The sequence below is a fragment of the Xiphophorus maculatus genome, chromosome 11 (assembly GCF_002775205.1).
Source record: "Xiphophorus maculatus strain JP 163 A chromosome 11, X_maculatus-5.0-male, whole genome shotgun sequence".
NCBI classification, from domain to species: Eukaryota; Metazoa; Chordata; class Actinopteri; order Cyprinodontiformes; family Poeciliidae; genus Xiphophorus; species Xiphophorus maculatus.
This window is the reverse complement of record NC_036453.1, coordinates 19,265,553-19,289,729: the sequence shown is the minus strand read 5'-3', so window position 1 is coordinate 19,289,729 and position 24,177 is coordinate 19,265,553. Positions and strand designations below refer to the sequence as shown.

Here is a 24,177-nt window from a genome sequence, read left to right as displayed (position 1 = left end):
AAATACAGACTATTTAAACTCTTCTCTCTCTCTTTTTTTTTTTTTTTTTACTTCAGTGCTTTTGTCTCTCACCTTCATGGTTGGTGGTGATATTGATGCTTTCGCCAGCAGGCTCCTTGGTGCTGAGCGGAGACACCCCGTTGAGCGCCAGGACGGTGAAGGTGTACGTTGTGTGAGGCAGCAGACCCCACACCTCCACCCTGCGACCCTGCAGGCCTTCGTGAGCCGGACGGTAGCTGACGTTGTCTCCGCAGGGGAGACAGGTTCCCCTGGGTGACCTGCATACAGAGCACCTGATGGAGTAGCTCAGGTCCTCTCTGTAGCCTCTGTCCAGAGGCTCGTTCCACTCCAGCGTGAGCGTGGTGTCGTTGATCTGGGGGATGACGCTGCGAGGAGCAGACGGAGGCTCTGCAGGAGCAGAGATATATGGAAGTGAGCAATTTTGCCAATTGGCTTTATTGTGAGATAGGATTGACTAATTTTTCTAAAGTCGGAGTTGTATATTTACCACATTGAGAAGAAAAAAGGCCAATTTATTCCTTTTTGACAATATTTCCAATGTCATAATTGATCACTTATTTATATCACATTGCAAAACGTATTCATACCTTTTAAACTTTTTCACATTTTGTCATGACACAACCACAGACTTCAGTTCATGTTATGGGAATTTTATGTGACAGACAAACTCAGAGTTGTGCATGATTGAAGCAGAAGGAAATATCTTAATATTAAAAACAAAAATGTGTGGTCTGCATTTGGATTCAGCCCTCTGAGTCGATACTTTGTAGAAGCAACGTATGCTGCCATTATAACCGTTTACTGTAGGTTAGGTGAATGATCATGTCCTGGTAGGTTTTCTATTTCAACAGTGAGTTTCTAGGGTCTTGAGATGTCGTTTTGATTTAAACATAGTTTTATCTCTGACCTGTCTGCTTGGTTCCTTCGTCCTTATGCTGTTTGTTTACTAATGTTGTCTGACAAACCTTCACAGAACAGCAGAATTTATACTGAGATTAAATCAGTCGATTGGACTCTGAAGTTAGTTGGTTGCCTTGTATTTTATTCGGAAACTATGCAAACCTTGTACCATTTCCTTCCACTTCATATCTAAGCACAACTTTGTGCTGAAATACAGAAAATTTCTGGTTGTAATATTTCAAAATGTGGAAACGTTTAAAGGACTTTTGGATGTCACTGTTCTCCATCCTATAAAAATGAAGCATTGTGACTGTTCATTTGGCTCTCAATAACAAATCTTTGCAAAACACAAGTACTTATTCTGCATACTGCATTGTTTTACAAAAAGGTCAAAATCATATTTAATTTTTAAGTGCCACTGAATGCCATTGAAACAACAGGAGTGCACTCATGTACTCTGCTCACATCTTTCTCGTGACCCACACAGGGGTCACGAGAATTTTTTTTTTTTTTTTTACATTTTATTGCATTAAAAACTGGCAACATTTTCATTCAGTCACGAAGCAGAACAATATTCTTGCAGTGACTTTGCATCACAGCGGGAGCGTGTTCTGCAGAACTCAACTGGTGCAATTAGGTTCATCTAAGGCGCAGCGATAATGATCGCCGTCTGAAAATTGTAAGGAGATAGCTACTGCCTCAAGCCAAGCATAACTAAACAGAGAGACCACTCAGGCTCTGTGAATCAGTATCACTTCCTGCCAAAGAGACAGAGCTTTGTCACTGAGTCTGCGGGTGATTTCAGTGCTAATAGTGCTCTTCATTAAAAACCAAAGTGGGACAACATCACACCCAATAAGGGATTGTAGGAACTTGGAATACATTCGATTGACACATTTCTTCATATTTGGCAGTTGTTTTAATGAAAGACTGTAAAACAAAACTTAACATTTGTCAACCAAACAATCAGACAAGGATAATCTGAGGACATAATCAATGCATTTTTAACTGATAATTTGAAATAATGAGGAAATAAAGATGTTCGACCAACTAAGCCCAATGAGGAAAACGTAATTCCCTTCATTTTGTTAAATGATCGATTATCCGTGATTACCTTCAATTTTTGGTTACATTTTTATAAGTTAAACTCAGGTCTGATCACTGTCAGAGGTTTAGAACAGAGAAACCATTCAAATAAAACCTTGGTTGAAACAGGAAGTAGATTAAAAGATGTCAAAAACCAAAACATCAGACCCTGACCTAAGAAATTCAGTAACAAAAGAGAAACTACATCATTAAATATTTACCAATCAGGGAAAAAAAGTTAAAAATATTTTTTTCTAATGCTTTGGGATTGCAGTGGACCACAGTAAGAGTCATTATGCCCATATGGAGAAAACATGGATCAGGGAGGAAAAACCAATCTGCTACTGATCCAGGATGAACCCAGTATGGCGCCTAAAGCTCTGAAGAACTCTCTTACCTTGGTTAAGGTAAACACAATAAAGGCATCAAAGGCAGAGTCAGATGGTAAAAATCACTGCCGGCCAAAAAAAAAGAAGAGAGAAAAACATCTTGAAGACATCCAAAAAAAATATTCTGGAAATGATGAACAGAAGTATAAGCATCATAAAAGGTTTACTTGCTGCCACAACCAGTAGTCAGGGTTACGGGACAGTTCCTCTTTCCCATAGGACCAGATTGGTTCAAATGGCTTTTTCTCCCATTTGAAAACTGTAATTTGTATTTACTCAGCTTACCATAATAAAATCTGATGGTATGAAACGCTTTAGGGTAGTAAAGCAAAAAGAGAAAAAATCTGTAAAGGAAGAGGAGGCAAATACTTTTCTACAGCGTTGCATTTTCAGCGGGATAAAATGGCTGGCTAGGAATTTAGCATACAAATTAAAAAATATGTAATAAAGATTTGCAGGCAATCAAGTGCAAAAAATAGAATATATTATAAACAGCTAAATGAAATGATAAATAAGTGAGATAAGGGCTTTTGTAATTAAGTTTATCGCTGCTGGTATAAAATTTAGTGTGTATTTATTTGGTGGGAATTTACTTCACACCTGCAGAAAACAGAGCAAGTCAAAAACGTGATGCTCATTTCTCTCCCACATCCTCTTCCTGGTCATCTCCACACAGTGCACCTAATTACTAAAAGTGCTTCCCATTCACACATCCAAAACCTGTCTGAATTGAAATTCCTGAATCGACACGGAGGTGTCACTTCAGACTATCAGTACCTCACTTAAGCAGAAAAACCCCAACCCCCAGCCGCCTGTCACAAAAGACATGCATCTCAAAGCCCACTGAGAAGCTTAGGGAAGGCTGGCTGAAGAAAACCAGAGAAAAGAGGGAAATAACACCCAGAGGTGTCAAAAAAAACAAAACAAAGTGAGGACTGGCAGGGGAAGTTAAACAGCAAGAACAAGGGTGTAGATGACGCGGTTGCTTAGCACCGACACTACAGCGTGGATTAATGACTGATTAATGTGGACTTACTGGAGCAAGGGCTTTCTGCAGGGTCGGACTCAGCACGTAGGTATCCGGAGCGACACGCACACGTCGCCGACCCCCTGATGGGGGCCTGGCTGTATTCTGGACAGTCTCTGCAGCGTCCCTCTGTGCCCGACTTGAACTGACCCACGGGACAGGCTGAAGATGACAGAGTGGGAGATTAAATGAGAAGAGATTATAAATTTTTCCTCCACCAACTTCAGACATGACTTTCATCATCAAAGCGCATTATGCAAAATTGTCACATTCACCGTGTCCTCGACGGACCTCGGTCAAACTCAATTTGCCAACACATCCGTTATTTTTTTTTCCTCCCACTGTACTCACGGTGGCAGATGGTTTCAGATTGATAGACAATTGTGTAATGAGAGTCATAAATTGAGACAATCACCGTAATGAGGCTGATGCTAATAGTCAATTTATTGCAAATAACCTGTCTGTCTCTGACATCTGCCTATCACCGGGTTTACCTGGTCTGTGTTCTAATAGTGACTCCACATATTTTTAGTCTATGTGAGAGCAAAACAAAGAAACGAAAACACCTGTGTTTACTGATTCACATATTGTTGAGTCTGTTTTTTTTTTTACATAAATAAAAAACGATTCTGTGCTTCTAAAAAAACAACACAGAACTGAGCCAAATCTATTGTGTCAAAGAAACAGAATCTAAGATTAGAGGAGGTGCCTGCTCTCGCCGTTTATCCAAGTGGATTTTTCAACAGTGAATGCGTGGAAGGAGGGATGGATACATGCAGCATCTTACCTTTATAAATCTATTACATAAGACAATAAGAAAAATAGGATTTCCTTTTCTGTTCCTTTCAAAACTATGCAGAAAAATTGTGATGATCACCAACAGTTGATGCAGGAGTTTGAACCCCTGCCGCAGACAGCGTCGCATTCAGCGAGCTAGCGGCGCCTCGGCCGGCATGTGAATGTCAGCTGTCACCGTGACGCCACACACAGTCACTGTGTTTACACTCAAGAGTGGCAGCTCAAGTACAGAAGATTTAAAACAATAAACGTTCACACCAATTATGACATTGTTTCCGATGAGAAGTGACGTGACTCCCGGGGGTCGACGGGCCTCTGACCGACATTCTGCCGCAGGAACTTTCCCACATGTGAGAACAATTTTTTAAGTGTGAGAATGCCGCGACTCAAGAGATGCATGCAGTGTTTAACGTATTCAATTAAAACTGTTCTAACACCAGTGTGCAGCCAAAAGTCCTAGGAAAAGAAATTAGTTGACTGACATGGTTTAGAAGAGACTAACTTTAGCTACGTAAGTTTATTGATTGAATGTATGTGTCAAGTTAGCTGAGAAAGTTGACTCCTCTTAATGAGAAAAAATAAAGTTTTAAATGAAAATACGAGCACAGCAGCAAATAACAGCAATAAATAATTACATGCTTTTCGCAAAACTAGGCTATTAGGAACTGATTTACTTACTTCTGACGCATTTTGCTCAAATTCCCTTTGACACCGTTCCCGTTATTCATTTCTCTTCCTTCTGACATATAAACGTTTGGTGTATTGTTAAGGGTGTAGCAGTAGCAAAAGGCTATAAGCAGAAATTGTGGACTGTGGTAATGTAGCTTAGCGGTAGAGTGGGTCGCGTCATGATGATGTTTTAGGTGGAAAAAAGCTGTATTTGATCAAATACTTGAAAAATAACACTGTGATTTTATACAACCCATAAAAAAAACGTCCACCTGCTGAAGCTTTTGGTGTACATCATGCTTTGTGACATGTTTAAAGTTTGACTGATGTTTCCAGCTTAAAGTGGTGGGGAAAAAAGAGCAAGAGGCAGAGGTTTCATCTCATGAAAGAGGTGAACATTTTTGATTTCTGCAAGAATAAAATAGCAGAAAGATTGGAGAATCAGTTAGAGGACATAGAGTTTATTGAAAAAGTGTGTGCATCTGGTGGATTTCAACAGAGTGAGGATTTTCAATCCACTTATTTGCACTGTGGCATGGCTACACCAGCCTTTAGGGCCACGTAACGGTCCGAAGAAGTCGTATAAAAACACGGTTAAAGGCTCACTTCCAAGACAAAGCTTAAACACTCTGCTCAAGCTTCCTGATAACACTAAATCATTTTGACAGCATTCTTAAGTTCTTGACGTTGAATTGAGCTTAAATCTATACGTATTGTCCCGGGAACAGCAAAACGATTATGATTTCAAAGCTAGGTGTCAATTTCATTTTGAGAAAATGACCCACGTATGAAGCAAATTAACTGTCCAATCTCTCCATGGAGGCAATTTCCTTTTATGGCCTAGCGAGTGTTTTTCCCTCACAGCTTTCCTCTGTGACAGAATGCTGCAAATGGCACTTCACCAGAAACATAATGTTAGAAGTTATTCCTTTTTTTTTTAATGAAATCATTATACCTCCCACTGAGATCAAGCTGAATCCTGCTTTCACAAGCATGCAGCAAGGAGCACGCTTTTCTGGAGAAAATGTGCCGCTCCTTCTTGTGCTTCTTTGTTCGTCGCGCTGTGCGTTTGTCCGAGGTGGTGGGATGTGCTAAGCGCGCACGTCGGGAGTGTTTGCGCACGAGGCATGTTAATTGGACTCATTAGACGGAGGCTGCTGCACAGCTCCTCAGAGAATTACTCTGCTTCTTCCTTCTTTTCTTGTGTGCTTTGCTTTGATGTTCTCAAACTGATACAATCTTTACCCGGAGCGCCACCTTCACGCGTCGCCTCCCCCGCCCCCGACTTCTGAGCTCCTCATGAGCTCCTTCTATCTGAGCTGAGCCCAGAGCTGCCGCAGCAGGACGCCTTTGACCCTGCTCTTCCTTTTCAGAGATGAGTGAAGCTCAAGTTGACCTTTCCCACCGTCTCCACAGTGTCACAGTCGCTCTCCTGCCTCATTAACTTCCTTCGTCTCTTATTTCCTCTCAAACATGTATGCCCCCCACCTCTCAAATCTCATTGTTTTGTCTGCCAGAATATGCATGTTTTTTTTTTTTTATCTGGCGTCTCACCTGCGCAGCGGGTCTGCATCTCCACTGGCTCAAATCCAGGTAGACAAGCGCAGGAAGTTGTCGGCTGCCCCACCCACTGGCCGTCTTCGCCGCAGAACAGCTTAGGGGGTCGGGGTCGGGGCCCCTGCAGGGAGGCGTGCTCCACGCACGAACCCTGCGCCTCCTGCACTAAATAACGGGGGACTGTCTCCGGGAAAGATGAGAGCACGTTGACGAGGGGAGGACACTTCTTGAAGAACACCCTGACAGAGAGCAGAGCCATGCAGGCGCCCTGAGACTGAAAGGCCAAGTAGAAACCCCTCTTGGTTAGCGGGCCCAGCCTCAGGGTCTTCACATTGAATTTCCGCTCCCCACCCTTCCTCAGGAGAAAGTCTGCAGCCACTGTGTCCACCTAAGGCAGGAAGAAGGAGAAAAGGTATTACGTAAGGGCCGGATTCCAGAGAGCGAAGCTGAAAAACCAACCACTGGTAACTTGTGACCACGTGTCAGTCTGTTTAGCCGATTAAACAGACGTCGTAAATCATTCAAATGAGTGAAGATTTTCCCAAACAGACCACAGAGATTTTAGATTGATTCATAGCCCTCCTGTACATGTTACAATACACTTTGAGGCTGAACCTGCAGACTTGGAAGTAATTAATCATAATTAATATGTCATCAGAAACGCAGTGAAGTTTGTGAAAGGTTCAAGGAGTAAAAATACTTTTGAGTAAGACTGTAGATGTTTGAAAAATTAGGAAAGATGGGAAACAGATTAAACACGGAGACAAGGAGGGACTTAAAACAGTGCTTGTTCCCTTAGGGCAATAACTCAGTTTGGACAAGGAATAAAAGTGACCAAATGTCTAAAGAAATGAATTATATAAGTACAGGAAGTTTCTTTTATTTCTACAAACTGGTTCATGCCCTGTAAAATAAACAAAACTAAGCCAAATAGATACAGAAACAAAAGGAATTTGTCTAAGAACATGTTTTTCTGAAAATAAAAAGCAATCATTTATAATAAGCACACTGCATATTACTCAAGAAAAAAAGGGATACAAAAACACAAAGAAATGTATAAATCATCAGCTGTCCAGAGTTGGAAACATTTTTGTTCACGATGATTTAAGAGTAAAAACAAACCATTATATTTTTTAGCCTCTTTTTTTTGACTCTGTTAGGATAATAGCTAACATTATGCAACTGAGTTACTGAGTTGTTGTTAGCACCTCATTGCCTGGCTTTGTCTTTGTTATATTAAGCTTCAAGTACAACTTGTTTCGAGACTGGAAAATGCTCTTAGTGATTTAATAGCAATCAATAGTTTCTGTCTTCTCCTTATGAATGTCAAATATTCATGTATATGTTTTTAAAATATAAAACGTTTTATGGATTGGCTGGCAAGCTAGAAGATGCTAAAGTCCTCCACTGGTGCTTGGTAATAAAAGCCAGTTAAACAAACTGCTGTGGGCTTCATTGATTCCACAAATTAATATGATTGGATCTCGAGGAAACACAGGAATGGCGTGTTTAAATTATTATTAGTTAAAATGTGCATCTCCGGGATGTAATGAGATTTTGTACCACAAAAAGGGAGTCATTCCTTTGTACTGTTGCAACATGCTTACTAAGGACGAAAAGTCAACGATCCAATCAGCTGAAGAAACTTAGAAAGAGAACATCCTACCCACTGGCATTATTCCTTTTTTTATTTAATCAGGTAAACCCCGTTGAGATATAGATCTCATTTTCAAGAGGGACCTGAAACAAACTTCACTCCCCGTCGGGGAATCGAACCCCGGTCTCCCGCGTGACAGGCAGGGATATTCACCACTATACTAATACGAATTAGGTGCTTATACAAGCAAAGTGTGTGTTTTAAGCACCTAATATAAGCACCTTGTATTAGGTGCTTATACAAGCACCTAATTCTAACGTGTTATATTATCATTTACAAATAATGCTGCTTCTTCTGGTTTGTAAATTGTGACCCTGGTGCACACTTTGGAGGGTCCAACATTGGTGCCAAACTACAGGTCTACTTCAAAGTTTTAAAAAAAACCTGACTGAGTGTTTGGCGCATTCAGGTTCAGAGCTCAGAGCTGGGAATGATTTGGTTCCCGTTTTGCTGCCAACTTCTAGTAATAAGAGCCAATCCCAGTTGTATTTCTTTCCACTTTCTGCAATCAAACTCTCCCTGTTCATCCATAGAGGATGAACAGTGCCATTCTTCTGGTTTAATAAGATCTAATATGGGAGAAGTGATAATAAATAGTTTTGTATCTACAACTTTAATAGCCTTTTATAAGTGTGGCAGCCATATTGGATACTGAACTCGTGACAGCTGGGAGAGCTATGACTTTCACTGTCTGAACTGTTCTTATTTTATTTCCCACTGGGAGTTAAGAAAAAGTGTAAAAGGAATCCTCACATTTATCATCCAACTTCAAAATCTAAAATGTATAGTCGAGTCAAGCTGGGTGTTTGTTATCCTGTAATGAACGATTACAAAACACATTTCTGAAATAAAAAAAACCTTTACATTATTTGAGAAATACCATTATCAGCAAGAAGCTCACCAGTTCAAACTCAATCCAGGTTTGAACTGGTCACAGATTTTTCTGTAACGCCTTTTCTACAGGAAACCAGGAATTTTTAGTTTTCTGAAAATGAAACTTTGTACCTTAGTGTAAGGGTTCTCCATCCAGGGTGGGTACGTGGCCGTGGCCTCGTTGGAGTCCGCCTGGTAGTAGTAAAGGTTAAAAGTCTCTTTACAGCTGCGGTGGTGCGTGCTCCTGGACGAACACTCCATCATGGTGAAACGCAGCTCCACGTAAACCTGAGAGGCGCTTCGTCGTTGGATGAAGCCGCTGCGCAGCCACTGGCTGGACGAGCTTTCCAGCTGGCAGATCTGAAAGGTCCTCACGCTGTTGTTCTCCTCATCCAAACCGCTCACTTCCTCCCACTGAGACTGAAGAGAACAAAAGGTTGTCAAACACAGTGTTAGAAAAAAATGTAATAAAAAAACAACATGATCTGACCCAGAAAACCAGTGAGCAGGTTTAAAATCGCTCAGGTGTTTACATAACTGGTCATAATAAAATCTACATTAATCCCAGTCGGGCTGCACACCTTTTCTGGCTCCTCTGTGCTACACCTGCCGGAGACCTGAGGGAAAAAATCTGGCCTGCTGTGGATGTTGATGCAGCCTAAATTTGAAATTGGGTTGTTAAATCATTCTTCCCACTGAGCTGCATCACAGCTTGTGGGAATCCAAGTCTCACTTGTCAAACAAGGCACACTGCTTCCCGTAGCATCCAAGACAGAGATTTCACAAACACATTTATAGACTAAATCATAATCACGAGCGTGTAACAGGCAAAACCTCTCCTCAGAAGTCGTCATTTGTTCGGGAGCCAGCCACAACGGCGAAATGCTTTAATGTTTGACTTCTGAGACAACAGCAAACATGTTCACCATCGCCGCGTTCCCAGGAGCGCAAATCAAGAAAGAAATTAACATACTTGAGGCGAAATTTAGCAGATTTGCTTAAACGCGAGGCTTAGAAATTCGGTTATGTAAATATGTAAATCTTTAAAAATCCATTTGCACATGATTTGCGGAGGGAGGCAGAATGTTGGTCTGAATGAAAGGAAAGCACTCACAGGCAGGTCTAAACCACTTAAAGGAAGAAACTCCCTCCAGATCAAAAAAAAAAAAAAAAAGCTAAACACTGTAGGAAATATAGTCATGCGAAAAATTAAGACTGCAAGTCAATTTTAAAATGTCTTTAGAGAGTAACATAACCAAACAATTTAAACTAAAAGGAATGATCTGTTTATGATGAAGTGTAGTTAAAAGAGGCGATTTTTAGACATGAAAAAATGAGAACACCCTCACAATTTAGGCTTGAAATGGCTGAAAATTATACACATCAAGAGCACATAATGAGCGCTGCTCTGCATTTTGAAGGGAGTTTGCTTAGACGTTTAGTAAGGTGAGTTTCTAAATTTAAGGTGACAGTGAGCACAACGTTGAGACTTAACGAGCTGTTCGAGGCCGTAGCAAAGAAGATTGTAGCAACTTGTGTCTTGTAAGGGATTTAAATAGGTCTCAAAAGTGACTGGAAATTACCCTTTTTATTTTATGGAAAATGGTCTACAACGCATCCTGAAAATACCCTTTTAGTAACTGTAAAGCATGTATGTGGAAGTGTCATGGTTTGACACCTTGCTGCAGCAAGACTCACTAGCTCATCATGACAAAATTCACCATGAACCCTACTGTGTTTGTTGAGAATATCTGGAAAATATTGAACTGTGTAATGTGACAATGGCTGAAAACATCTTTAACTGCACCAAGCAATAGCTGAGAATTAAGAAATGGAAAGTTCTGGATTGAGTAAATATCCAAATCTTGATCTGGAGACATGAAACTTGCTGTACATGCAAGAAACTCTTTAAGACTTTCACAGCTAAAAGTGAAGAGCGAACATCAGAAACTGTTAACGCAACCAAAGGTGACAACACTATAGGGGTTGTTGATGTGTTTTCTTTGAGTAAACCAAGGTCTGGGACAAATAAAACAACGGATTAGACAATACCCACTGACTATGTGACATGCAGTCACAGAGTTTAGACGTATTTTAGAAGACTACAGAGTTAAACAGTGGATTTATACTGATAATATGATTAAAACTACTTTTTCCATGAAGTCGTTGCATGGGAGATTCACTTGAATCTAATCAAATTTCTTTGGTATTACTTTTCAAATAAAGCAACAGAAAACGTATAACACAAATGGAATTATGTCTCTATCTGCTACAATGAAGAGTATCCTTTTCCTTTAATACTAAAAATAAAGAGCCATATGGTAACCCTTTGATGCCCACACCCTTTGATGCAGATACGTGTGGCATATCTCTGGCTCCTGCTTGTCATTACTACCTAAATCACTGTTTTGCAGTCTTTAATGCTGATGCAACCTTAAAAAAAATAAAAAAAGAACAGAAAGTTGCCATTTTTCTGTCAACATGAGGCTTTTTGATGAGCCGCTTCATATGATAATAACTGTGTGAACTATTTGGAGGTTGTCAGCGTGTTGTTGGTTTCCGTCTCAATCAAAAGAACAGGCTTACCCCGTTTTCCATCCCCCCCATCCACCAGCATAAATCTGGCTGGTTTTCTTCAGAGACATCAGCGAGTCGAGCAGTTATGGCCACAGACGCTGCTGGCAAGCGAACCGCTGCAACCACTCTTCAACTGATCGAATTACAAATATGTCTTTTTCTGGCGGGGGGGATCCAAAACTGTGGGCAGCCAGTCACTGCGACTCCAAGGTTGATGGGATATATCAAAGCATCTGCTTTTCATATACTAAAACGGCACATTCAGACTGATGTTTCCTTTAGTCTGTCAGTGGCTGCAGAAGGAATTTGTTTATGACCGAAAGTAACAAAGAAACCGCTGGAGGCCGAAGATCCGCACTCACCGCTGGGATCGTGTTGAAATATACATAACAGGGCGCCGGCGGGGTTACATACCTCGGATTTGTCTTGGGAGAAGATGGTCCATTTGAGATCCGACGTCTCGCTCTTGGTGTTCATCAGGACCTCTGTGAAAGGACGAAAGAAAACCCCCCCACAAAACTATAAGCAGCGTGAAATGTACAAATGACACGTATAAAACTGATTTACATGCAGAGAAATAAATCAAAACGACAGAGGGAACATATTTCAAGTCCCAAGTTCTCTGCCAAGTACGAGCCGCGGCTTATACTAGGATTAGGGCGGAAGATGGAGTTTCACCAGTCAATTACATCAACACAACATTCCCACTAGCCTCAAAATTGTCTTTACTCTAATGTTTGTTTTTATTCCCCTATGTCCCCCTCTGTTCCCAGTGGCCTGCTGTGCTTGTGGTCGCACTGAACCCGGAGTGAGGAGCCTGCGTTTCTCCATGGAAAGCTGCAGATTCAAACACACACGCACACACACACACAAACACACGTACCAAGATTTAAGCCCTTCCGGTCACAATCTGTGATTACAATGGGATTGATTTTTTTTGGTTTGCTTTTGAGAGGCATGCAGCCAGTTCCCAAACAGTCTGTGCTGCTCTGCAAAGATTCAGTATCCCAATAAAACCCGAGACGTGAACCGCCTGTAACGCGAGCCACGCGCTCGGTTCTTCTCATCTGTTTTCCTCCCGGCCGTGTCGGCACACCCGGACTTGTATTTACACTGATGGGGAGAGGTTTCTGTCACACGCTGGCTTTTAGGACCTTACCTGTTCTCCGAGGGAGCCTATTTCATAAGCCGGGGCAGTTTGCTTTTAACCAATAAACAAGATTTAATGCGCTTCTGATCAAGGAGAGCACCTCCATGAAAATTGATTCTGGGGGAGCTGCAGGTTTATCATTGAGGTTATTAGGGTTCTTTGTTGAATTAGGTTACGTATATATGGCCCGACAGTGAAGTTGGCATCTCATAACCCCACAAAACAACGCTCGGCACAAAGACACTCCTATAAAACACTAAATCTACCTCTGTATTTAAAAAAACTGTTTTCTTGATATATTATTTCAGTTTTGGCCTCTATTGCCACATTAAATGTGCAGAAAACCTAAACTCAACAACACTTTTTGGTTTTTTGCTTCTTTAATAAAAAACATTCTAATTTGTAAAAAAAAAAAAAAAAATAGCTTTAGGCTCTTGCTTACAGTGCTGTGCATTTATTTTCAAAATGACAGATTAAACAATATTAAAATAAGGGAATCATTAGTTGCAGCCTACAGTATAGAAAATGACTTGCAAGTGAAATATTTTTCATGCCACATTCACAGACGGATGGCTGCAACTTCCAGTGTGATAAACTCTGCTGCCAAAGTCATTAATGCCTGCATAGTGTATTAAGCTGAGGATACACCGAGAGCGTACAGTACTTGAGAATATTTTGCACAATCATTCTCACCTAAAACCATTAATAGCACTTCATAAAAATAACAGCAGCACCCGTACCGCGCAACTTTGTGGTACTTTGTGAAGTAGGAGGAAGCCTTAGTCAGCACTTAAACCTTTACCCCAAATAAAATACACTGGAAGCGTGGTAAGTAGAAGTAGTAATAATAATATTAAAAAAAAACAGAAAATGACTTTTCACTCAGATTAATTTGTCAGTTGCAGTTGGATCAAGACAGATGCTGTTTAAAGCTGATAATTAAAATAACTGTCAGTTAATTATCTGGCTGCAATATCAAGGAGTTTGCATGCTTGGGTGGACAACAGTGCCTTCGGGGTTGGACTCGACACAAATGTAAAGGCATACTGAGATTCTGGAGTTCTGGCTAAACACAGAAACACATCCAGGTCTCTCGTTTACTTTTCTCATCCTTCAAGGCAATGATAATGCGTCATTAAAAATGAATCAATATATCAAATAAAGCTGTCTTGCACAGCAGCAACTAAACTATTTCCCAGGAAAAACAGCAGTGTATTAAGCAGACAATAGGTAATGAATTCCTGTATGATGATTCATTTCTGGACTACAACTTTATTTTTGTAAGCCAAGGTTTTTCTTTTTTTTAATCCATGACTTCCTGTTAGAGCTGCACAGGAAGCATTTAAGTGAGACAAAAATCTGTAAATGTGGCAAACACACAGCGTTGTGTCACAAAAACAGCCTCGCAAAAACAAATATTGCTTTAGAATAAAACTTAATTACCAAGATGGCTCACTATAATAATTATGTTAGGAACTGCAAGCGCACTGCCAAGCTGTAAGCAATAGTTGACTTTAATCTGATTTTTAAATATAAATGTGCCGTTTATTCAGGCTAGCACTGAACACAGTGGACATACACATAAGTAACAATCCCAACAAAACTGAGCATTTTGGGGATAATAAATTAGAGCTTATTATCTTTATCACAGAATGAGGAAAATTTCCACAATAAAGATAAACGACTACCCATCCTCGATCAACACAATTTAGTAGCATCATGTTTTCCTATTATCATGCAGTCAAACGTCCAAGTTTTGCATGACAGAGTTCCATTTTCTCTTACACTCTTTAAAGTGTGAAAGACTGAGAAAGGCAGGTAAACAAGATACGTGCAATGCTGGTCTTCATGAGTCAGGAAATGGCAAGAATAAAATTGCTACCTGCTTAAATTTGCCAAACAAGGCTGGACAAATACCCAGGTACATCTTCCTCCCACACACAGTTGGGAAAACAGAAGAGAGATCCCAAAAAAAAAATCCGAAAAGCTGCTCTCTCTGCAGCAGAGTGACATTTTAAAATCACAAAGACTCCACACACAAGTTAATTTAGGTCTATGCACGACTTTACCAGGCGTGTCAATAACGGTGAAGGACACGGGAAATGATTATTCAATTCTGACAGTAAATCATAATTGTACTTGTTCTGGTGTCATGCATTTTTCACAACAAGACTTCAAAAATAGAGGCAATCCATCTCTATACTCCTCTCCCCCCGCCACACACAGCCTGCATTACGTACATCCAGCTTTCTGCATTCCACCTTGGTGACATTTTTCCATCTACACCATCTAACTGAGCTGTCTCAGGTACCCTGCAAATGAAAGCAATGACACAGAGTCGCTAATCATGCTTATAGGCCTGCATGTGCTGCAGGTCTGTCACAGAATCACACCACGGAGTAAAACGGTACATGAGATTGGACTCTAATCACTGACTTCTTCCTTCTGTAATACCTGCTTCTCTGATTTTCCTCGCTGTGTGTGTTGTTTTTTTATGAACAGCGACATGCATGCCTTAAAGCCTCTTTTCTACAAAACCACAGAAGCCCAACTACTTTAAAACAGCCACAGAAGAGGAAGAAAGGCGAGCCTGCAAAAAGCGAGGTGGGTAAAGAGGATAATTGGGTGACAGATTTCAGTTCGGTGTTTTCCTTGCATATACTCTACTTTGAGGTCGCTACAGCATACTTATGAAAAAACAACAAAACACTACACTTCACCACCTCAAACCTTCCTGGGAGGACACCCCTCGTCTCTGCCTTTGGATGCACACCTGCCTCGGTGTTCATTAAGGGGTGGAAAAGAAACAACCCACCCCGCAGGTACAGTAATCACTGTTTATCACTGCTCTATCATTAAGCTTTATGAGGCAGGATGCGTGAGCGCGAGTGTTTCTATGAGGCAGCCAGGGCTTCTATTATGTGCTTGCACGGCCATGCCTTTCACTGGAGCAAAAACAGCGTTAAGCCCTGGTAAGAGGAAGCCGGCTTTTCCCCTCTGCATTCTTTCGACGGTGGCGGCCACCCACTGCCGGAAAACTGCCCCGGGTGCAAGAAAATGTTGGAACAATGGAAACTCGTCATCTGGCCGCATTTAACACCCACAACAAGCGATTGTACAGTAATTACAGGACAACTGTCAACATTAAGAGACACTCGAGAAGTCTAAACTGATACAGGCACAAGCGAGGAGACTACGTCGGAGCTTTGGATTTACAATAGTAGAAAACTATTACATGTGGGCCCAGGCCATTTTTTTTTTTTCAATAGAGGAGAAACTGAGAAGCTAGTGATAAGTTGGTGGGTTTGATATCACAGCTGGCAGGGATAGCTTTATTTTAATTATTTTAAAACAAAGAGAAATAGTATTGGGTTTTCATTACAAGACAAGAATATAAAAAGTATGTTCCCCTCAGAATCAAACAAGAAAACCTGAGTTGTGCACTTTTCAAATAAGTTCATTTACAATAGAAAAAGCTCGCTAAACCACCAGGGGTTTTAAATGTTAAATGGACTGAATAAATGCTGTACAGTGACCACTCAGAGCTTTACACCTGAGCCACGTTAACCATTACCATTAAGGTTAATGAGTGTCTCTAAATTGTCTTTAGGTGGGTGTGTGCATGCTTGGTTGTTCTGTCTGTCTCTGTGTTGCCTGCGACAAACTGGCGACCTGCGCAGGGCGTACCCCGCCTCTCGCCTGATGACCGCTGGAGACAGACACCAGATGCCTATATCCACAAGTGGTTCTTGATGAACACAGGTGAAGCAAAAAATAAAAAGTGTGAGTTAAATGGCACTGTGTACACAGGATTTCTTAAAGTTGATTAATGCAACATTACAAACATGTAATCCGCCATTGTTGTTGTTATGTATAATGTGTTCGGGGTTATATGTCTTGGTTAGAGGTTGGACTAATCAGTCAGTGTTTTCACAAAGGATGGATTTTCATTGTCCAGATGAATATGTTAGGGAACTACCTTTACTCTGGAATCTGTTTAATAAAGAAAAGAAGTTTTGTATCACATACACTGTTGTTTGTGTGTGGATGTGAGGCATAAACAGTTATTAACGTTCCTGGTTTAGTAAGAAAAAACATTCCCATGTGAACAAGGCTTCAGTCTTTCACATACGTACACCAATCAGAAAGAGAATATATTTTTTAAAAGGTATAGATAAGCAAATTGTTTTTTGGCAAACAATTAGGGCATGTTGGGTATTACTTTTTGAGAATGTTCATACTTCAAGCTGTCAGACAGGTTCTACTTGTGTACTATGTAGACTTTTTTTTACAAGTCTGCATAGTACAGTCAGTCACTAGTCTCAGTTTTGAAAATGTTACAGTTATAAAACAATCTAAATTTTCTATCAAACCATTCTCACAGTTTAAAATACCATTAAAATGTCAAAGAAAACTCCTTTAGTTCCTACCACTGTAGGTAGGAACTAAAGGAACCACCTGGGTGGTGGTAAAGGACCACCACCCATTACTGCTATTTATTTAATACTTATTTAAATATAAAGAAATATAATATTGTGTGCAATACGAACATTTACTTAGAATTGTTTAATGATTATGTTATGCATTTCTTTGGGTATTAATCGGTGTGTACAATTGTCATTTAAGGTTGGACTTGGCATCAAAACCTGTTTCTAATTTAGACATGAATCTTTAGTGTGTGAGATGTAAAAAAAAAAAAAAAAAGACATCACCAAGAAACAGATCTGTAAATCACTTCCATGACTGCCAGGAATATGGTCTGGTGATACTGGGTTAATCACAGGTATTTAAATGTATATTTAAACACACAACGAGTTTGGTTTGAATAGCTTTATTAAAAAAACTAAATCACAATTTAAAAATTGATTATCACATTTACTTGGACTGTCTCGTCTGGTGTTAAAATGTTCTTGTTGATAACAGTGAAGTGTGATTAAAAAAAAGCAAAAATAGAAGAAATCTGTGAGAAGGAATTCCCCCAGCACTGAAGACGCAGTAAACAAATCTCTTCAGAAATGCAAAACCTGACCCATTTGACATGAAACTCTTCTTTTAATAACATCTACTGTTCTTAAGTTGCATGTTAATTTCTTCTTGACATGCCTTCTCCCTCCCCGTTTTCCACTCTCTGTGTGTCTCTGGAGTGTGATAGGGAAATTATAGGCCTAAGAACATTTGGCCTGCTTCAGCTACAATTAGACCTCATTTTAATTAAAGAAACACAGTGCCAATTACCCTCATGCACCTATAGAGAAATAGAGACAGGGGGATAATAACAAGGAGGAATTCAAGAAGGGAAAAAGATGTCAGAGGACTTGGAAATAACAGGAAAAATGTTAAAAAATCTTGATGAGCTGCAGTGGGTTTTAACAATATTACTCTCGACATTGAGTATGGTCCACTAACGGAGAGCCAGGCTGCTACCACGTATGTCTGAACACCTTGTACTTTCCTTTCATTTTACATTTACCCAGAAAATGTGTGACTGACAGAAGCTTTTGTGCCATTTCTGCCCACAAATGACCATAATCAATACAAGGCACACACAGGGAAAGGCTGATGAAATACGAATCCGAGGATCATATTTGCGTTCATAACATTTTTTTGTGCTCTCACGACTGCCGCCTGTACAAAACATACAAGAGAAAAACTTATTAGTAACGATTACCGTTTTTGTTTTGATATTAACACCGTATGTTTTTTGATACATCTGCTGTTCTTCAAAGAAGGCAATGGAAATCAACACGCAGGGAAGCAGAGACGGAATATAAAACAGCAACCATTATCGGCATGCAAACTGGCTCAGCGTGAATTCTCGGGTGGATTACCTGCTGTGTTCACACATGGGATTGACTAGAAACTACCTGAACTTTACACTTCAAAGGTAAACCTCAAACTGATACAGGCATTTGCATTCTGCTACACAGGCCTTTGTATGAAATGTCTAGAAAATGTTTGGAAAACTGCTTCCTCGACTACAACTTGCGGCTTAGCTTAGCCTTTGAAAACATATGGAAATCTTAAAAATGTCCATCTATATCACGTTCTCATGGTGTGATAAGTTTTAGTTAAATGCACCACAGTTTTTAAGGTACCATGGTAAAGGCACAATGTTTTAAATAATCTAAAAACAGAAAATTAAAATGCTGTAGGAATACTTTAATAAATGGATTACTACTAGAGGTGCACAGGCATGTACTGGTGATTGGAAATGAGTGATTTTGAAGTTGATGGGATCTGAATAACAACCATTCAGATCATTTTTCCTGTGAGAGAGCATGACTTTCAGAGCATAACAGGAAGGCTGAAATATATTAGTGAGCATTTTTAGAGTCTACATTTGTAATCTAACTGAGTCAAGTACTTGAACTATTACAGCAAAGTTGCTCTTTTAAGCCTTTTGGACTTTTAAGATCTGCCTACAACAAAACATGCACAACTTGGAAATATGTGTAGCCTTTTAGAAGTTTGAGGTAATGTAAGGCTCTACATTCTCTGGGAAACACACAGGGAGACTGCTGTTTTCGTAATGCTAGCTGTGGTATGTGCTAAAATAGACTGCTGAAGTCAGTTAAAATGTCAACCCTGCAATCATTTGGACTTTCTTTTAAGCAAAGCTGTGTGTTTTTAGCAGCTGATCTCTCACACAGTGTGCCATCACCTCTGCTGCTAATGAGATTAGGTCACAGTAGGAAGGCTGAAAATATATATTTTCAAAGCTGTTCTTATAATATAGTCCTTAAAGAAAATTTATTTGATTTTGATATATAGCCTTAAACATAAAATATGGAACAAATCCCTGCCGAGTTTGAAAGTGGTTCCTAAGAGGTTATTGAACAGAATAAAACACCTTTTATTTTGGCCATTTTTGAACTGCCAAAATTGATGGTTGTGTTTTTTAAGAAGCACTTGAAATGTTTACAGACAACTGAATTAGTCTTGCTTGTAAGTGGGAAATGTGTAACAAGAGTAGTGGACACCTAAATGGAAGTGAGCAGCAACAGCTGGGGGAGGGCAGCGGCGTTTTCCTTAAAACTGGACTAAATTCTGCCACTTGCAATTCATTGAAAGGATTTTAAAGCAGAATAGAATGATGGAAATTTTTGGTGGTTTCGAATACCGTTGAAAAAACCTTGTGTAACATGGTTCTGGCAACTGGATAACCTTGCGTCCACATTTTAAAAGGTTTTTAAAAAGGTCAAACCTCCTACTTGCATTGCAAATAACTTATTCCCTTTATGTTTTTTATATTTCAATTCGCTGACATATGTCCTCACATACGTTGCATCAGGTTAGTGATTGAATGCCTCAAGTTGGCTTACCATATTAATTCGTATTGTCTTGATAAGAGATTTATCCTTCAGCTATAACTCGGACTTCCCTGTTCATCTGGGATTCCTGCTAACAAATCTAATTCTCCATTGCTTTAAATTACAACATGTATCTATCTTCCAGTACCTTGCACAGTTTTGACAACTCTATGTTTTTATGTTGAATAGACTGTAGTTCAATAATTCAGGGTTTGGGAAAATGCTCTGAACTGCTTTCTCGCCAAGACTTAGGGCTAGGTTACGCTTTCCCAGCACTCCACATCCAGACGTCAATTTAGGGCATACCAGATATCAGAGCTGCATGGAGGTGGAGCGTACAGTCGGCGTTCACAGCGAGAGGCCCGCTTTCAATGGAAGACATTGAAATATTGATTAAGATGGGGACGATGGCGCCCAATTTCAGACAGTCTCTCTCCAGGTGCACATCGACAGTTTGCACTCAGTAAGTTACATCAAAAGTCCCACACATTGTTGAGCTACAAATAAATAAAGAATGGTGAGTGCAGCTGCTCTCTCTTGGTGAGTAAGTCTGAGTTTTTGGAGAGATGGGGGTGTAATGAAGGATTGCTGGTTCTGTAAAGACAGAGATAATGATTGACACAGACACTCTACTTTAAGGATTTAAATGAAGAAGCTTATTGAATGTAACCAACCTCCCCACAAGCATGTCAGATGAACCAAATCCATCCTTGGAAAGGAATATTTATACTTTTATCAAGCCTGCACAGTAAAATCAGCTCAGGAGTTAGTAGATCCTTCCGATATTGCCAACCGCGTGCTGCAAAACACTTTAAGATAATCTTAATTTCTGAGCATTCAGTGCAAATGAAAAGCAAAAGTGATTTCCGTAATGGGCTTGCTCTTCAGTGTTGTGAACAAAAAGAAATACCAAGAAGCTACAGAGCTGAATGTGTGAGTGCAATTCGTGTTTGTGTGTCTTTGACAGAGTTGTGTCTAGGGAGATTAGACCTCGGCTTCCCGTAGTTCCTGTCCCCTTCCTGTCTCCTGGTCTGGTGGGGGCCGGCCGCCAGCACACACATCTTTCACATGCACAGTAGCAAGCGGGACATGGACGCCCTCCCTGTCTGCTGCATGACAAAAAGCTTCTTGTGGGTAACATGTGGACGGCCTTAGCTACTATAAGTGTAGGTCTTGGAAAAGTGAGATCAAAGGAATGAGGGTGTGATGAGAAAGAGGTGTTAATGTTTGACACGTCGTGCTTTTCTGGTCTGTAGGGACTCATTTAAAAAAGGGCTGTGGTTTGCATCTTTCCCAGGACAGGATGTGGCTTGGTTAGGGAGGATGCTTCACACTCAACAGAGCTAACAGATGCTTCTAAAGACAATGGAGACCCGGTCTGTGATCCTTGACCTCTAAATAGCCCCGTTTTGAGATCATCCTTTTGTTTATTACATTTTGTCCAACTGAAAGGTCCAGGCATGAACGGGGATTTACAACTGCCCACTAATATTGCAACCACGCTCAATCTCAGGAGTTATTAATAAACCAGTAACCACTATAAACAGTAAGGGGTAATGTTGGATTGTAGAGCACATACTTATTACCAAGCAAAGATAGCAGCTGCAGCAGCTGTTCAGTCTGCAGGTGAGCACAGAAGTGAGAAATCAGATGATACTCCAATGTCCATCTAATCCAATGTCCATCGGCAAAATTCGATGCACAATAACATGCTAAGGATGGCGCACACATACGCTGGGTTGTATTTAAAACACTAAATTCATTTGGACAGTGAGCCTGCAAGAGCATCACAACACAGAACCCATTGGGGAAATCACCACAACCAAAAGCTACAAGTTGCAAGTCTCTGCCATTTAAATCGGCAACTGCAGCAATATAAGCAGAATGCTCACATGGCATTCAGCCTTGATGTGTACTGCCTTGATGATACCAAAACATGAAGGATCCAGAATGTTGACCTCATGATGATGTGCTTGTTGTGCGACTAGAATGGGGAAGGAGGCCAACACTGGGAGAACGAAGGTGCATTTCCATGGCTGGAACATTCTCGAAGAACAACGGTAGCTTTACCGATGTCATTTCCATTGCAGGAACTAGCAGGGTTAAATCCGATTGGCAGGGCAGAAAGTTATCCCAGAGGGAGGTAGCACTTTTTGTATGTGACCTGAACCAAAAGTGGAGTTTCATAATAGAGCGCTGACCATTTCTTGGTCCATTTTGTTTCACTCATCACACGGTTAACACTCATCAACAACAGTAGGTATTTTCACTGTAAATTATGAAACAGGACTGATATTTTGGTTTGCAAGTACAACATTTCACCCTAATCACTTTTTCCATTGATCACTAGTTAGCTAATCTTGTTGTAAACTAAAAAAATAATTTAACTGTTGCATTCTAGTTTCAACCATTTTAAACCCGTAGTAATGTTCAAACCTGAGTGATTTAAATTCAGTTTAAGTGTGTAAGAGTTGGGGAATTATCAGAAAGGTTATGGCATGGGGTTGTAATCTTAACTCGTGTCCTTTTGCTTCAAAGGCGTGTAAACATGGAAGTTGATCCCAACTCCCCAGATGGGGAGGGAAGCTGTGTACCACAGTTGACGGTGCATGTCAGAGCAGAAACACCAAGCATGAAATCCATAAAATTGTCTGTGGACCTCTGAGACAGGATGGTCTTGAGGCACAAATCTGGCGAAAGATACAGAAATATTTCTGCTGCTTTGAAGGTCCCAATGAGCTCAGGGTTCTCCATCATTGGTTTGGAACCAACAGGGCTCTTCCTAGAGCTGGTGGCTCGTCTAAACTGAGTGATCGGAAGAGGGAATGGCCTTAGTCGGGGTGGTGATCAAGAACCTGATGGTCACCCTGTCAGAGCTCCAGCAATCTTCTGTGGATAGAGGTGAAGGTTCCAGAAGGATAACTGTCTCTGCAGCAGATGACAGACTAGTCAGAATAAAGGAAAAGACAAATGGAGTAATGAACAGAAATATCCTGGATGAAAACTTGCCCCTCAGTCCTCTGACTTCAGACCGGACTGACGTTTCAGTCTTCAGCAGGACAATGACTCAAAAAACATGGTCAAGATCTCAAAGGCGCTTCACATGTTCTGAAGTGGCCAAGTCAGGAAAGGGTAAAACAATAATATTCCAGAAAAAATGTTCTGGGCAACACATGTTTCGATAATGTTAGGTATTTACAGTTAAAAGTACATTTTCTTTAAAAGGTCTCAACCAGGAGAAATTATAGTAGTTCATCCTTTTCGCCTTTCAGAGCTACAGAAAAAAATCCCCATCAAAACAGCTTTCATTTCTGGTTTATTTTTTCCTAAAAATGTGTTTTAATTTCCCATAGTGACAAGCAAAGATTTACTAATAGATTATCTGAGGTATTGGCACACAAAACAATTTGAGATGAATAAATGCTAGAGCCATCCACGATGTATTTACATTGCCTTTTAATTAACAGTGGAAAACCGGAGGGAAAAACTGCTGCATTACTCAAGTCACATTGGACCAAAGTGAATATCAGCTTCTTATTACATACATATAAAAAGTTTTGACCTTGCTATAAAACGAGAAATTAAGGTTAAAAGGCTTCAAGTCTCCTTATGAGACTTCAACTTGGTTCCCTGCCGATTTATATTGCCGCGACCAATAATGAGTTTTGACCTATGGTGTCAGCTGCTGAACCGCATTTGTGCATCATGGAAAAAGCAAGAGCAAAGTTTTTTTAAATGTATTATAAGCAGAAAGGAAATAATTAGAGAAGAAAATGTTCTTCTTTCTAGATGAATCAGGAATTAACTTTTGGGCTTTAAACCCACAGTATCTGTCTCCTACATCATGATTAGTTAAACGGATTTGCCCTACTGTGAATTTGTGCTTCTTTGGAATATTGATCGGCTACTGAGAGAATTTAGTTCCTGCTGCTTTCAATTATGAAATCCCTTTGTCAACTCTTCTTCAAAAACAGCTAAACTGAACTCAGGGACTTCTTGAGGACATGGCTGCAGGCTGCAACAGCTCCCTGGTGGCTCATTGATACACAATCCTCAGATGTGAAAAACAACAGAATTTCAATTTTATTTTTTAAATTAATTTAGATTTTCTACAATTACTTTTTTAAATTCACAATCAAATACACTACCAGATAAGCAGAGAG

General features: G+C 40.3%; 1 protein-coding gene across 1 annotated transcript in view; it reads right to left on the bottom strand.

Moving 5' to 3' along the window:
• The window catches only part of ephb4 (EPH receptor B4), a 50,509-nt gene that overhangs the window by 10,104 nt on the left and 16,228 nt on the right, over nt 1-24,177 (bottom strand). The window contains exons 2-6 of the mRNA XM_005802955.2: nt 11,969-12,039; nt 9,110-9,397; nt 6,445-6,835; nt 3,433-3,585; nt 73-408 (exon numbers count right to left, since the gene is read on the bottom strand). Coding sequence (XP_005803012.1) covers nt 73-408; nt 3,433-3,585; nt 6,445-6,835; nt 9,110-9,397; nt 11,969-12,039 — 1,239 coding nt within the window. The remainder of the gene's footprint in view (nt 1-72; nt 409-3,432; nt 3,586-6,444; nt 6,836-9,109; nt 9,398-11,968; nt 12,040-24,177) is intronic.